The following is a 15,890-nucleotide window of genomic DNA, read 5'->3' on the forward strand; positions in this document are numbered from 1 at the left end:
CCATATCCACACCATCACTAATACCAGATATTTCAATCTCCATAATGTCACCTGTGTCCATTCCCACCCCAGCTGCTGCTGAAACCTCATCCATGCCCCTGTTACCTTTAGACTTGATTCCAATACATTCCTGTCCAGCCTCCCATTCACCCCACATGGAAATGGGAGATCATCCAAAACTCTGCGGACCGTGTATTTTCTCACACAAAGTCCTGTTCACCTTCACCGCTGTGCTCACTGACCTACATTGGGTCTGATTAAGCAAAGCCTCCATTATAAAATTTGCATTCATGTTGTCAAATCCCTCTATGGCCATGAACATCGTCAGCCTTTAACCATGGAAGCAAAGAGCCCTGTTCAATGTGGGGAGAAACAGTTCACGTGTTCTGAATGTAGATGATGTTTTAGCCGATGACCTAACCTTTCGAACAATATGTAGTCTCGCTGGGAGAAGCTTTGGAAATCTGGGGACTGTGGAATAGATGTAATCAGACCTGGAGATTCATCGACCTGTTCACACTGAGGAGCGACCGTTAATGTTCTCCGTGTGTGGGGAGGGATTCACTCAGCTAACCAGCCTCACTTCATCAGGGTCAATCTGTACTGGACTGTTACCAAGTGCAATGTATCTTTCCTGAGGTTTGGTGCCCTGTACGGAACACAGTTCATGCAGCAAGTGAGGAAAAGACAGCAGGAATTTTTCTAATCTGTGATTTACAAGGACACATACTCCGGTTCCCAGCAGTTACGTTTCTTCAGTAATTTCCTCATTCTCCCTAAACTACCCTGCCTGTTAATTCTGTTATTTCTGATAGTTCCACTACTGTAACAACAAACATCACAAATTAGAATTCAATCCGTTGCAAGGGCAGCACGATGTCACAGTGGTTAGCACTGCTGCTTACGGCACTGAGGTCCCAGGTCCGATCCTGGCCCTGGGTCACTGTCTGTGTGGACTTTACATATTCTCCCTGTGTTTGCGTGGGTCTCATCCCCAAAACCCAAAGATGTGCAGGGTAGGTGAATTGACGATGCTAAATTGCCCCTTAATTGAAAAAAAAAAAAAATTGGGTACTCTAAATTTATTTTTAAATTTTTAAAATCTGTTCCATGATTCACTCTGGTTTAAGTTTATGTTGAGGTTAATAACAGACAAACTCTGTCCTCCTTTCCCCCCCCCCCCCCAACGTATCTGATTAGAGTTTCCAATGAGTCGATTCTGTGGAATGGAATGTCTTATCAGCGTTTCCACGGTGACCTGTCTGCAGTGAAGGAATGTCTTATCAGCGTTTCCACGGTGACCTGTCTGCAGTGAAGCGCCTGCTTGAGTTTCTAACTCAGACTAAACTTCTCTCTCCCATAACACGCATTATATCAGACATTGGATGTCAATGTATTTCAGCCATGTTAATATCTCCAAAACCCTAAAAGGAGTTCAGATACACAAATGTTTAAATGTGGGAGGACAAGTTGATAAAGTGTTTAAAAAACACATGGGATCCAAGGTTTTATAATTCTTGGTGTGGAATACAAAATGACAGAGGTCATTTAAATCTGTACAAATTATTGGTTTGGCTGCAGTTTAGAATATTAGATCAGGTTTTGGGGATCTTACACCAGGAAGGATGTCAAGGCCATGGGAAGGGTGCAGAAGAGATTCACTGAAATGATCCCAGGGAAGAGAGGCTTCAGTTACCAGGAGAGATTAGAGAAACTGGGGCTCTTTTCATTCGAACAGAGGCTGACAGGAGATCAAAGGGAGGGGGGTTCGATTCCGGCCTTGGGTGACTGTGTAGAGTTTGCACTTCCTCCCCACGTCTGCATGAGTTCCTTCCGGGTGCTCCAGTTTCCTCCCACAGTCCAAAGACGCACAGGTTAGGTGGATTGGCCATTCTAAAAGATTCCCCTGAGTGTCCAAAGGTTAGGTGGGGTTACGGGGATAGGGTGGAGGAGTGGTCCTGAGTGGGGTGCCGGTTTGAAGCGTTAGTGCAGACTCGATGGGCCGAGTGGCCTCCTTCTGCGCTGTAGGGATTCTATGAAACAGAAAAATACTTGGATGAAATATAAAGAAATGGTGCAACAGTGTTCAGCACTCTCACTGTCCCTCAGGAACTGTGCGGGGGGGGGGGGGGGGGGGGTGATGGTGTCTCTGATCTCTGAATGAAATGTTATTTTTAAAGTGAAGGGTGCCTGTACTGGAAAATCTGAGTACCACGTGCCAGCTTGAACCATTCTCCAATCAGTTCCAGCACAGCTCCCTCTACATTGCCCCATGAAACACTCCCAAGGCTGATACAAAATGTTGTTAGATACAGAGTAAATCTCCCTCGATGCTGTCCCCATCAAACACTCCCACAATAGGTATAGCACAAGGTTAGACACAGTAGAAATCCCCTTACACACTGTCCCCATCAAAAACTCCCAGGACAATTACAGCACGGGGTTAGATACAGAAGAAATCCCCATATACACTGACCTCATCAAACACTCTCGGACAGGTACAACACTGGGTTTGATACAGAGTAAAGCTCCAGTTACCCTCGGTCATCAAACACTGCCAGAGCAGATACACAGGCAGGTTAGCAAAACCATCCCTGGATGCCACGGCTAGGAGAGACAGAATGGAAGGTATTGGGAGCTGGGACTGTTAAAATTTGGTTTGGGGATTGCAGATTACCCACAACATGGAGTGGGGGAATGGGGTTAGATCAAGCTTACAGTGCATCCAGGTAGATAAATCCCCGGAAACTGGTGAAATGTATCCCAGGAAATTGTGGGAGGCTAGGATGGAAATTGCGGGTTCCCTAGTAGAGATATTGAATCGTCGATAGCCACAGGTGAGGTGCCTGAAGATTGGAAGGTACCAAATGTTATGCCTTTGTTTAAGAAAGGCCAGAGGGAAAAGCCTGGGAATTACAGACAGGTGAGCCTCACGTTTGTGGTGGATAAGTTGTTAGAAGGCTTTCTGAGAGAGGATCAACAGGCATTTAGAAAGACGAGGGCTGATTAGGGACAGCCAACGTTGCTTTGCAAGTGGAAAATCATGAATCACAAATTTGATTGGGTTTTTTGAAGGGGGAACCAAGAAGGTAGATGAGGGCAGTGCAGTTGACACTGTCGACAAGGACTTTAGCGAGGCCTTTGATAAGGTACCGCATGGTAGGTTGTTGCACAAGGTTAAATCTCACGGGATCCAGGGCGAGGTAGCCAATTGGATACAAAATTGGCTTGACGACAGAAGACAAAGAGTGGTTGTAGAGGGTTGTCTTTCAAACTGGAGGCCTGTGACCAGCGGTGTGCCTCAGGGATCAGTGCTGGGTCCACTGTTATTTATATTAATTATTTGGATGAGAATGTAGGAGGCAGGTCAGTACGTTTGCAGATGCCACCATGATTGGTGGCACAGTGGACAGTGAAGGTTATCCAGTGGACAGTGAAGGTTATCCAGTGGACAGTGAAGGTTATCTAGGATTGCAACGGGACCTGAATCAATTGGGTCAGTGGGCCAATGAATGGCAGATGGAGTTTAATTTAGATAAGTAGGAGGTGATGCATTTTGTTAGATCAATTCGGGGCAAGACCTACTCAATTAATGGTCGGGAGTTGGGGAGAGTTATAGAACAAAAAGATCTAGGAGTACAGGTTCATAGCTCCTTGAAAGTGGAGTCACAGGTGGTGAAGAAGGCATTTAGCATACTTGGTTTCATTGGTCAGAACATTGAATATAGGAGTTGTGATGTCTTGCTGAAGTTGGACAAGACATTAGTAAGGCCAGACACGGAGTACTGTGTACAGTTCTGGTCACCATATTATAGAAAGGATATTATTAAACCAGAAAGAGTGCAGAAGAGATTTACGAGGATGCTACCAGGACTTGATGGTTTGAGTTATAAGGAGAGGCTGGATAGACTAGGACATCCTTCTTGTCCTGTGCACAGGACCCTGGCTCTGACCTAACTAGTCCTGCCCTGCCCTTTATCATGTAATCCTTTGCCTTGTTTTCCCTCCAGATTTTTCCTCACTATCAAGTGTCTAATCATTTTTTGTGTCATAGGTTAACTTCTTATTGATGTTCCTACATTTACTTTCCAATCAATGATATAAACCAGGAATGAAGGATCCAGTACCGAATCCTTTGAAACCGGCACTGGAAACAGCCCTTTGATTTTCTCTATTCTTTATGGGATGTGAGTGTCAGGGGCAAACCAGCTGGGTTGCCCATACCTAATTGTCCTTAAACTGAGTGGCTTGCTGGGCAATTTCAGAGGGCAGTTCAGAGTTAAACACATTGCAATGGGTTGGCCAGACCAGGTAATGATGGCAGATTTCCTTCCCAGAGGCAACCACGGGGTGGTTTTTACAACAATCAACAATAATTTAATGTTCACACAGGGACTAGCTTTTAATTCCAGATTTATTCATTGAATTTGTTTCTTCCAGCTGCCATGGTGGAATTTGATCCATGTCCACAGAATGATAGCCAAGGCTTCTGAATTACTTGTCCTGTGATATTACCACAGTGTCACCATCTTCCAGTCACAAAAAAACACCCAACAATCGTCAATTAGCACTTCCTGCCATTGAGGCAATTTTAAATCCAACTCATAACTTTCTCTTGGATCTCATGATCTTTTAGTTTTCTGCCCAGTTTGCCATATGGCACCGTGTAGATGTAGAGAGATTGTTTCCAGTTCTGAGACAATCCAAAATTTGGGGTCAGAAATGCATGAAAGTCACAGATAAATCTCATGGGAAATAAGGAGAAATGTGTTTACTCCGAGCGATTAGAATGTGGAACTCACTATCACAGGATGTGGTTGTGGCAAAAAGCTGAGATCCTTTCAAAAGGAAACTAGATGAATGCATGAGAGAGAAAGGAATAGAAAGAGAGACTGAAAGACTGAGCTGAGTAGATGGGATGGGAGGAGAAACGTGTGGAGTACCAACACCCGCAGAAGCCAGTTGGGACAAGTGGCCTGTTTCTGTTCTGTGTATTCTCTGTAATTCCTCTAAACTTTTCCAGGGTATTAGAAGACGAGAATTTACTGGCAGCGATCTGAAATTAATTATCAGGAACATTCAGAGTGACTCTCTTCATCAGGACCTGAATGTGGAAGGAGAAATGTTTGTCTGTTCTGTCTGTGGGAAAGATTTCAAAAATCAGTGACTGGAAAAGCACCGAGATACCCACACAGCCAAGTGAGAGTGTTCCAGTGAACTGAACTGACTGTGGAAATAGCTTCAACCAGTTACACTGCTTGACAAAACATCACACCATTCACAGCAGGGAGAAATGTACACGTGTTCTGTGTGTGGACGAAGCTTCAACTGATCATTTAACCTAAAGAGACACAACAACACTGACACCATGGAGAAACCGTGGAAATGTGGGGACTGTGGGAAGGGATTCAGTTACCCATACCAGCTGGAAATTCATCGACGCAGTCACACTGGAGAGAGGTCATTCACCTGCTGTGTGTGTGGGAAGGGATTTGCGGAGTTATCCAAGCTCCCTATCCACATGCGAGTTCACACCGGGGAGAAGCCATTCCCCTGCTTGGTGTTTGGGAAGGAATTTGCACAATTATCCAGCCTGCTGACACATCGACGTGTTCATACTGATAAGAGACCTTTTAAATGTTCTGAGTGTGAGAAGAGTTTGAAAAGCAGAGGTGAGGTGCTGACACACCAGCGCAGCCACACGGGAGAGAGGCCATTCACCTGCTCCATGTGTGGGAAGGGATTCAGTCAGTCATCCACCCTGCGGATACATCAGAGAGCTCACACTGGTGAAAGACCGCTCAGTTGCTCTATGTGTGGGAAGAGATTCACTCAGTCATCCAGTCTGGTGGAGCACCAAAGAGTTCACAGTGGGGAGAGGCCGTTCATCTGCTCTGTGTGCGGGAAGGGATTTACTCATTCATTCAACCTACTGAGACAGCAGCGAGTTCACACTGGGGAGAGGTCATTCATCTGTTCTGTGTGTGGGAAGGGATTCACTCGTTCATCCAACTTTGTGACACACCAGCGAGTTCAGAAGTGAGAGCAGGGGCTTGTTTCACTGTTGTTAATCACATCCAAATTGAAACATGTTTGTTCGGATAATTGAAGTTTGTTTTCCTGATTTTCATAGCCCAATAACTGAGCTGGTGTTTAATGTTTTCGATAAATGTCAAATTTGCTTCCAACACATTTTTGTAGATTTTTGTCTTTCCCTCCTGAGTGTTTAGAATCACCTGTCTGAAGCTCAAAGGACAATCGGAGGTAGAATCATGTGGCAGGAACAGAACTTCAGCCTGGACACAGTCCTTCAGGCTCCCACTGAGAGAATCACCGCTTTCTCATCTCTCTTCAGTGACAGTAAAGTCCCCACGTGGGTTAATCTTGTCAGATTTATGACTCAAACTAAATACAAATTCTCCAACTGCTGTTGTGGGATTGGAACTCACATCTCCAGAGCATTTTGTTTAGATTCCGCATTACTAATCCAATAACGTAACCACTCGGCTATCGTACCTTTCTTTATTTGGAGATCTGTTGTATAATCATAGCAGCAGTTAACAGGCTCCGCTGAGATCCTCTTAATTTAATAATAATAATCTTTATTCTCACAAGTAAGCTTACATTAACTCTGCAATGAAGTTACTGTGAAAATCCCCTAGTCGCCACATTCTGGAGCCTGTTCGGGTACACTGAGGGAGAATTCACAAGTTACCTAAAAGCACGTCTTTCAGGTCTTGTGGGAGGAAACTGGAGCACCCGGAGGGAACCCACGCAGACACTGAGAATTCGCAGACTCCACACAAATAGTGACCCAAGCCGGAATCGAACCTGGGACCCTGCGCTGTGAAGCAACAGTGCTAATCACTGTGCTACCATGCCACTCAGAGATTTAACCTCAACCCCACATTCCTGTCCCCCCCGAATAGCCTTTCACCCCCGTGTTGATTAAGAATCTCTCTAGCTCTGCCTTAAAAAATATTCAGAGACTATTGTTTCTGCTGCCTTTTGAGGATGAGTTCCAGAGATTCATGACCGTCTGAGAGAAACAAATTTTTCTAATCTCTGTAATAAATAAGCTACCTCCTTATTTTCAAACCCTGACCCCGAGTTCTAGATTCTCCGACACGAGGAAACATCCTCTCCACATCCACACTTTCAACGGCCCTCGGGATCTTAAAGGTTTCAATCAAGTTGCCTCTTACTCTTCTGAACTCTAGTAGATAACTTCCTCAACCTTTCCTCATAAGATGAGCCACCCTTTCCAGGTATTAGTCCAGTAAACTTTCTCAGAACTGCTTCTGATGCATTTACATATTTCCTTAAATAAGTAGACCAATACTGTACATAGTACTCCAGATGTGGCCTCACCAATTTGTTGTACAACTGAAGCATAATCTCCCTACTTTTGTAATCAATTCCCCTCACAATAAATGATGAAATTCAATGAGCTTTCCTATTCACTTGCTGTACTTCTATACCAGCCGTTTGTGATTCACACACAAGGACACCCAAATCCTTATGCACCCTAGAGCTTTTCAACTTCTCATCATGTAGATAAAAGCGTTTTTCAAATTCTTCCTGCCAAGCTGATCAATTTCACATTTTCTCAAATTATACTCCATTTGCCTGAGCTTTGCCCACTCACTTCACCTATCTATGTCCCTTTGTAGCCTCCTTATGTCCTTTTCACAATTTACTTTCCTCCCTATCTTTCTGTCATCAGCAAATTTAACAACCATACCTTCAATCTCTTAAGTCTTTACCTAAATTATAATAAGTTGAGACCCTAGCACTGATCCCTGTCGCACACCACTTGTCACAACCTGTCAACTAGAAAAAGACCCATTCGCACCAACTCTGCTTCCTGATAGCTAGCCAATCTGCAATACATACCAATATGTTACGGCCTACACCATGAGCTTTTATTTCACACAATAACCTTTGATGTGGCACCTTATCAAATGCCTCCTGTAAATCTAAATACAGTGCATCCACCGGTTCCCCTTTATCCACAGTACATATAACTCCTGCAAATAACTCCAATAAATTGGTTTCACATAATTTTCCTTTCACAAAACCATCTTGACTCTGCCTGATTGAATTTTTCCAAGTTTCCTGCTGTAACATATTTAGTAATGGCTTCTAACATTTTCACTCTGACAGATTTTTAGCTAACTGGCCTATAGTTCCTTGCTTCTGTCTCCCTTTTTGAATAAATTAGTTACATTTGCTATCTTGCAATCTAATGGGACCTTCCTCCAATCTCGGGAATATTGGAAAATTAAAACCAGTGCAATAACTATCTGATTAGTGACTTCTTTCAAGTCTTTACGGTGAGGTCTATCTGGACCAGGGGACTTTTAAGCCCACAGACCCAATAATTTGCCCAATACCACTTGCTTGGTTATTGTAATTTTGACGCGTTCCTCCCACCCTTCCATTTCATGATTTGCAGCTATTTCTGCAATATTACTTGTTCCTCAATTGTGAAGGTAGATGTAAAATACATGTTTAATTCATCCGCCATCGCCCTACTTTCCATTCCCCAGATGCACTTTCTAAAGCACCAATGTTCACTTTGTTAATTATTTTCTTATTTAAATATCTATAGAATTCCTATTGTCCATCTTTATATTTCTGGCTAACTTTCGCTCATACTCTAGTTTCTCCTTCCTTATAAATAGTTTCATCACTTTTTATGTTCTTTATATTCTTTCCAATCTTCTGACCTGCCACTTGTCTTTGTGCAAATATGTGCTTTTTCTTTCAGTTCAATATTGTCTTTAACTCCATTAGTGAACCACAGATGATGGGCCCTACCCTTGGAATTTTCTTTTTCATTTGAATGTGGCTATTCGGTATATTCTCAAATATCCTTTTGAATGTCTGCCACTAAACATCTGTTGATCCATCCCTTAAGCACATTTGCCAGTTCACTCTCACTAGCTCCAACTTCATGCCCTCAGAATTGCTCTTAATCAAGTTCAAAATACTCGTCTTGGACAAACTCTTCTCTCCCTGAAACTGAATGTAAAACTCAATCATGGGGTGGCATGGTGGTTAATAATAATAATCTTTCTTATCACAAGTAGGCTTACATTAACACTGCAATGAAGTTACTGTGAAAATCCCCGAGTTGCCACATTCTGCCGCCTGTTCGGGTACACAGAGGGAGAATTCAGAATGTTTAATTCACCTAACAAGCACTTCTTTCGGGACTTGGTGGAGGAAATAGGAGCACTCAGAGGAAACCCATACAGACACAGTGAGAATGTGCAGACTCTGCACAGACAGGTGACCAAAACCGGGATTCGAACCCGGGTGCTACCATGCTGCCGTGCGCTGCTGTTTCACGGCGCTGAGGACCCGGGTTTGATTCCGGACCCGGGTCTCATGTGGAGTTTGTACTTCTCCCCGTGTCTGCATGGGTCTCACCCCCACAACCCAAAATGATGTGCAGGAGAGTTGAATCCGATATGCTAAATTGCTCCTTAATTGAAAAAAAGAATACCCTCAATCCATGAGGGTATCAATTAATCCTATCTCATTGCACAATATCAGGTCTAGTATAGCCTGTCCTTTGGTTGGTTTCAGAATGTGCTGTTCTAGGAAACTATCCTGAAAACATTGTATAATCTCCTCATCTAAGGTACTTTTGCCATCTGATTTTTCCAATTTATATGTAGATTAAAATCTCCCTTGATTATTGCTGTACTTTTCTGACAAGCTCACATTATTTCTTCTTTTATACCCTGTCCTATTGCATAGCTACAATTTGGAAGCATCACTCCCACAAGTAACATCGACCTTTATAATTTCTCACCTTGGCCCAAACTGCTTCTACATCCTGGTTTTCTGAATTTAGGTAATCCCTCTCTAATGTGCTAATAGCATCCTTAATAAACAGAGCCACCCTTCCATCTATTCCTAGCTTCTTATCATTCCTAAATCTCACCTCCCCTTCAATATTCAGGTCCCAAGCTATGTGATCCTGTAGCCATGTCTCTGTAATAGCTATCAGATCACACTTACTGCAAATAGGATTTAGTATCAGTTCATTCATTTTGGTTTGAATGCTACGTGCATTCAGACACAGAGCCTTAACTGTTGTCCTTTTATCATTTTTGTAGCATAAACATAGAATTTACGATGCAGAAGGAGGCCATTCGGCGTATTGAGTCTTTGCCGGCCCTCGGAAAGAGTACCCTACTTAAGCCCACACCTCCACCCCATCCCCATAAGCCCTCCTACCCTTTTTGGACACTAAAGGCAATTTAGCATGGCCAATCCATCTAACCTGCACATCTTTGGATTGTGGGAGGAAACCAGAGCACCCGGAGGAAACCCACGCAGACACGGGGAGAACGTGCAGACTCCACACAGACAGTGACCCAAGCCAGGAATCGAGCCTGGGACCCTGGAGCTATGAGGCAACTGTGCTAACCACTATGCAGTCGTGCCACTCATAGCATCTTGCCTTATCTGCTGAATCACTCTTAGATCTGTCCCTTGCTGTCACGGTCTGTTTACCATTTCCTATATTAGTACTTGTCTCTTGTCTTGTCTCTACCTTGGTGTGTGCTACCATTGGCCTCCGCTTTGTCAGTCAGACTCAGCCATGGGCAGTGGCTGTGCTGCTCCCCATAGTTGAAATGCTGGCAGCTCATTCTGTAGGATCACAAGCTCAGAATAACCACTTTTTAATGTACTAGAGGGCAATCAGCGACTCGGACTGAACCCAAACACATTCATACTGGTGAGAGGCTGTTCACCTGCTCTGTGTGAGAAGAGATTCAATTTGTCAACTCACAAACTGACCTGCCAATGCACAAGTGACTGCAAGGATTTGATTCTGCTGTTATTGCTGCTGACAATGCAGCATGCTTGCCTTCATCAGCCGGGGCAATGAGTACAGAAGTTGGAAAATCATGTTGCAGCTATATAAAATCTTGGTTAGCCCGCATTTGGAATATTGCGTGCAGTTCTGGTCACCATATTATCAGAAGGACGTGGAATCTTTGGAGAGAGTGCAAAGCAGGTTCACCAGAATGTTGCCTGATCTCGAGGGTGTTGGCAATGAGGAGAGGTTGAATAAACTAGGTTTGTTTTCACTGGAAAGACAGAGGCTGAGGGGAGACCTGATGGAGGTCTACAAAATTATGAGAGGCATCGACAGGATGGATAGTTGGAGGTTTTTTCTCAGGGTGCAGTGTCAATTACAAATGGGGCACAGGTTCAAGGTGAGAGGGGGAAGTTTAAGGGAGATGTGCGGGCTAAGCTTTTTACGAAGAGAGCGGTGGGTGCCTGGAACATGCTGTCAGAGGATTTGGTGGAAGCAGGCACATTAGCAACATTTAAGAGGCTTCTGGATGGGTACATGAATAGGCAGGAATTAGAGGGATAGGGTCCGAGTCAGGGCAGAAGGTTTTTTTTTTTAGTTAGGGCATCATGATCAGCACAGGCTTGGCGGCCGAAGGGCCTGTTCCTGTGCAGTGTGTTACTTTGTTCTTTGTAATCACATCTAGGACTGAATCATTTTCATTCTGACAATTCGCCTTTGCTTCTGTTGATAATACCCATAACTGTTTTGAACCTCGTGTCTTTCCTACCTGATTGTTTAACTTCAACTATCTGGAGCTCAGAAAGGATAATCTGGGGAGGATCATACAGCAATAACTGAGCTTCAGGCTGGACAGTTCTTCACGGTCACACAGAGAGACGAACATGCACTTTGGTCTTTCTCATCTCTCTTCACTAACAGTGTGCGTTAACATAAAATAAATGTTTCCCGGCTTCTCTCTCTTTCCCAGCTCTTCGATATGGAACTGAAGACTCTTTTACAACTGTGCTCAGAGCCAGGAAGAAGAACAGAAAATGTCAGAAACAGGCTGTCAAATCAGGAGATTGGTGGACAACTGATTTGGTCCAGATGGAAAATAAAACGACGAAAGATAAATTGGTAACCAGGGTTTCACAATAATTGAACTCTGAAGAAGCCAGACGAACTCAAAACATTCCTTCAGTTTCTCTGGTCTTTTCCAGAATTTCCTATTTTTAATTCAAATTACTCACTTGACTGGTGAACAGAGGATCTTGCCCGTGATTTGTTACAGAACTCGCTGCTCCCTTAATCCTCTGACCTCTGAGTTCTCTTCCTGTTGGCTTCCAGGACAATCGATCAACAGTCGCCAACATTACACGTCAGATAAAGTTCAGGGGTTTGGAGGATGAAACAAAATGAGGCCTTGACTTATAACATTTTATTTTTCAATGACACACGATGTTTCTCTCTATGAATGGGTGAATCCAAAAAAGCTCCACCCCCTGGAGCCTGCTTCCCGGAGCATGCGCGGCTGCAGGAAGCTGAGACGGGCATTAGCGCAGACTCAGTAACACCGAATATAAACAAATAGGGACCTCTAATGGCGGGGATTTTACCCAGCCTTCCCAGCGATGGTGAATGCCCTCTATCAGCTGGAGATCTGAACGCATGCGCGGTTCCTCCAGTGTTCCGAGCACACGCAGGCTCTGATGGTGATGGAGAGACGTCTGTTTGTCGCTCGGCAGCCGGTAAGAGGCAATAGCAGCGGCGGGAGGGGATTCTGCGACTGCGTAGTTCGGAAGAGATTTCATTAACACCCGGTGTAGGCGGCAAACCCCAAATAACAACCTGCAGCTCCCGCGTTTGAGGCGTCGGTGCTTTCTCCGGGACAGGCCCAGGTTAACGGCCGCCATCTTTTTCCAGCGGGGAGCAGAGCGCAGGCGCGGGTTTCTTGGTGACGTAACAATGAAGGGCAGGACGCTGGGAAGTGGAGGGTCAGAGGGAGCTTGTCCACAGATCCTGAGGCAGCAGCACAGGGACATCAGCTGCTTCAGAAGGCAGATGGGATACTTGTCTTTATTAGCCAAGATGTGGAGATGCCGGCGTTGGACTGTCTTGGTGTGTTGGGTAAGCTGGGTCTGCGAGGACTGTGTTTACTGCAGCAATGAGAGAGACAGGCTTCCAACACTTGAAGACATGCAACTCGATTTTATTGAACTCTTAGATATCATCCATACGTTAACTGTGGGTTGACACTATGCTGACTTGACTGGAGACCTGAGACTAACCTGACCAGACTATCTTACTACCACATGGTGTATGTTCTAGTTGCTGCTCACGGCTCTGACTGTCTCAAAGGCTGGATCCCCAGAAAGCGGGAAAGCTAGTGCCCTCTAGCTTTATAGTGCTCGTGTCCTGTCTGGTGATTGGCTGCTGTGTTCTATGTGTTCACTGGTCATCCTGTGTGTCAATCACTGCCTGTCTGTGCACCATCATATACCTGTGTGTATATTGTGACAAGTCTCACAACACCAGGTTAAAGTCCAACAGGTTTGTTTCGAATCACTAGCTTTCGGAGCACAGCTCCTTCATCAGGGGAGTCCCGATTAGCCGAAGCATAGAATGATGTGGAGATGCCGGCGTTGGACTGGGGTGAGCACAGTAAGAAGTCTTAATATAGACAAATTCAAAGATGCAAGACAATGCTCAGAATGCGAGCATTTGCAGTTAATTAAGTGTTTACAGATCGAGAGATAGGGGTAACCCCAGGTTAAAGAGGTGTGAATTGTCTCAAGCCAGGACAGTTGGTAAGATTTTGCAAGCCCAGGCCAGATGGTGGGGAGTGAATGTAATACGACATGAATCCCAGGTCCTGGTTCTTGATTAATAAGGGGCTCTTGGGTTATGGGGAGAAGACAGGAGAATGGGGGGGGGGGGGGGGGGGGTGAGAAGACAGGAGAATGGGGATGAGAAAAATATCAGCCATGATTGCATCGCGGAGCAGACTTGTTGGGTCGAGTAGCCTAATCCTGCTCCTATGTCTTGTGGTCTTGATATGGAATAGCATGCATGACTTTGGACCAAGTCCTAAAACTGGCATTAGAATAGATGGTGTTTGATGGTCAGCACAGTCACAATGGGCGTCTTTTTGTGCTGTAAAACTCTATGGTTTCAGCGCAGGAAGGAGCAAAAAATGCAGGATGGGGTTTTAAAACTTCGGTGCAACAAGTGAGGAAGAAATGGTCCATAGAAACTAGAATTGTCCGTTCTGAATTTCTGTCTGTACTGACGTGATGATTTTTGTGAAATCCTGATTTGTCTCAGAACTAAAAGGATTCTAACTTCAGGGTGACTACCTCCTTCTGTGCTGTGACTTTGTCTCATTCTATTCTTTTATAACAGGATCTGGAAGCATTCACTCCGGAGTGAAAGAGTCCAGTATATTGACTGTAGAAAGAGGTTTCTCTGGTTGCAAAGCCTGACAGTGGAGAGAAAACAAACACGTGTTGGGTGTGTGGACGAAGCTTCAACTGATCATCCAACCCAGAGAGACACCAGGACATCGGCACCATGGAGAAACCGTGGAAATGTGGGGACTGTGGGAAGGGATTTAATTACCCATCCCGACTGGAAGTCCATCGACGCAGTCACACTGTGGCTGGCACGATGGAGAAACCATGGAAATGTGAGGAATGTGGGAAGGGATTCAATTATCCATCCTTGCTGGAACTTCACCGACGCAGTCACACGGGAGAGAAACCCTGGAAATGTGAGGACTGTGGGAAAGGATTCAATTATCCATCCCTGCTGGAAATTCACCAACGCAGTCACACGGGAGAGAAACCCTGGAAATGTGAGGAATGTGGGAAAGGATTCAATCATGCCTCCTTGTTGGAAAACCATCGACGCAGTCTTACTGGGGAGACAATATGGAAATGTGAGAAATGTGGGAAAGGTTTCAATTATCCATCCCTGCTGGAATACCATCACTGCAGCCACACTGGGGGAGGGACCATGGAGAAACTGAGGAAATGTGAGGACTGTGGCAAAGGATTTAATTTCACATGTCTGCTGGAAATCCATCGACGCAGTCACACTCGGGAGAAGCCATTCACCTGTTCTGAATGTGGGAAGGGATTTAATAAGTCAACCACCCTGCTGAGACACCAGCGAAATCACACTGAGGAGAAGTCCTTCAGCTGCACTGACTGTGGAAAGAGTTTCAGGCAGTTAACCAACCTCACTGCACACCAGCGGGTTCACACCGGGGAGAGACCATTCAGCTGCCTCGTGTGTGGGAAGAGATTTACTGAGTCCTCCACCCTGCTGATACACCAACGCACTCACACTGGGGAGAAGCCATTCAGCTGCACTTACTGTGGAAAGAGGTTTAGTCAGTCTTCCGACCTCACTAGACACCAGCGAATTCACACTGGAGAGACACCATTCATCTGCTCCGTGTGTGGGAAGAGATTCACTCATTCATCTGGCCTCTGGTCACACCGGCGAGTTCACACCGAGGAGAAACCATTCAGCTGCACCTCCTGTGGAAAGAGATTCAGGCAGCCTTCTGTCCTCACTGCACATCAACGCATTCACACTGGGGAGAGACCGTTCATCTGCTCTGTCTGTGGGAAAGGATTCACTCATTCATCCGGCCTTTGGTCACACCGGCGAGTTCACACTGAGGAGAAGCCATTCAGCTGCACTATCTGTGGAAAGAGCTTCAGACATTCTTCCGTCCTCACTGCACACCAACGCACTCACACTGGGGAGAGACCATTCACCTGCTCCCAGTGTGGGAAGGGATTCACTCAATGCTCTCACCTGCTGACACACCAGCGAGTTCACACTGGGGATAGACCGTTCACCTGCTCGGTGAGTGGGAAGGGATTCACTCAGTCACAACACCTACTGTCACATCAGCAAGTTCACAAGTGACAGCAGTCGTTGAATTCTGCTGTAACTGCTGCTGTTAATTACGTCAATAATTGGTCATCTGAGTCTATTTGGTTTGTTTCTGCTGATATTAAGAATAACTGACTGGAGTTTAATATTCTGGACA

The 15,890-nt window shown here is 45.1% G+C and overlaps 2 protein-coding genes across 2 annotated transcripts in view; one reads left to right on the forward strand and one right to left on the reverse strand.

The window, feature by feature from the left end:
• The window catches only part of LOC140418286 (uncharacterized), a 44,203-nt gene extending 31,472 nt beyond the window's left edge, over nucleotides 1-12,731 (reverse strand). The window contains exon 1 of the mRNA XM_072501755.1: nucleotides 12,076-12,731. The gene's annotated coding sequence lies outside the window, so the exon portion shown is untranslated. The remainder of the gene's footprint in view (nucleotides 1-12,075) is intronic.
• Nucleotides 12,524-15,890, forward strand: part of LOC140418290 (uncharacterized) — a 38,123-nt gene continuing 34,756 nt past the window's right edge. The window contains exons 1-2 of the mRNA XM_072501759.1: nucleotides 12,524-12,573; nucleotides 14,228-15,703. Coding sequence (XP_072357860.1) covers nucleotides 14,396-15,703 — 1,308 coding nt within the window. The 5' untranslated portion in view covers nucleotides 12,524-12,573; nucleotides 14,228-14,395. The remainder of the gene's footprint in view (nucleotides 12,574-14,227; nucleotides 15,704-15,890) is intronic.

Source organism: Scyliorhinus torazame, chromosome 5 (assembly GCF_047496885.1).
Source record: "Scyliorhinus torazame isolate Kashiwa2021f chromosome 5, sScyTor2.1, whole genome shotgun sequence".
Taxonomy (NCBI): domain Eukaryota; kingdom Metazoa; phylum Chordata; class Chondrichthyes; order Carcharhiniformes; family Scyliorhinidae; genus Scyliorhinus; species Scyliorhinus torazame.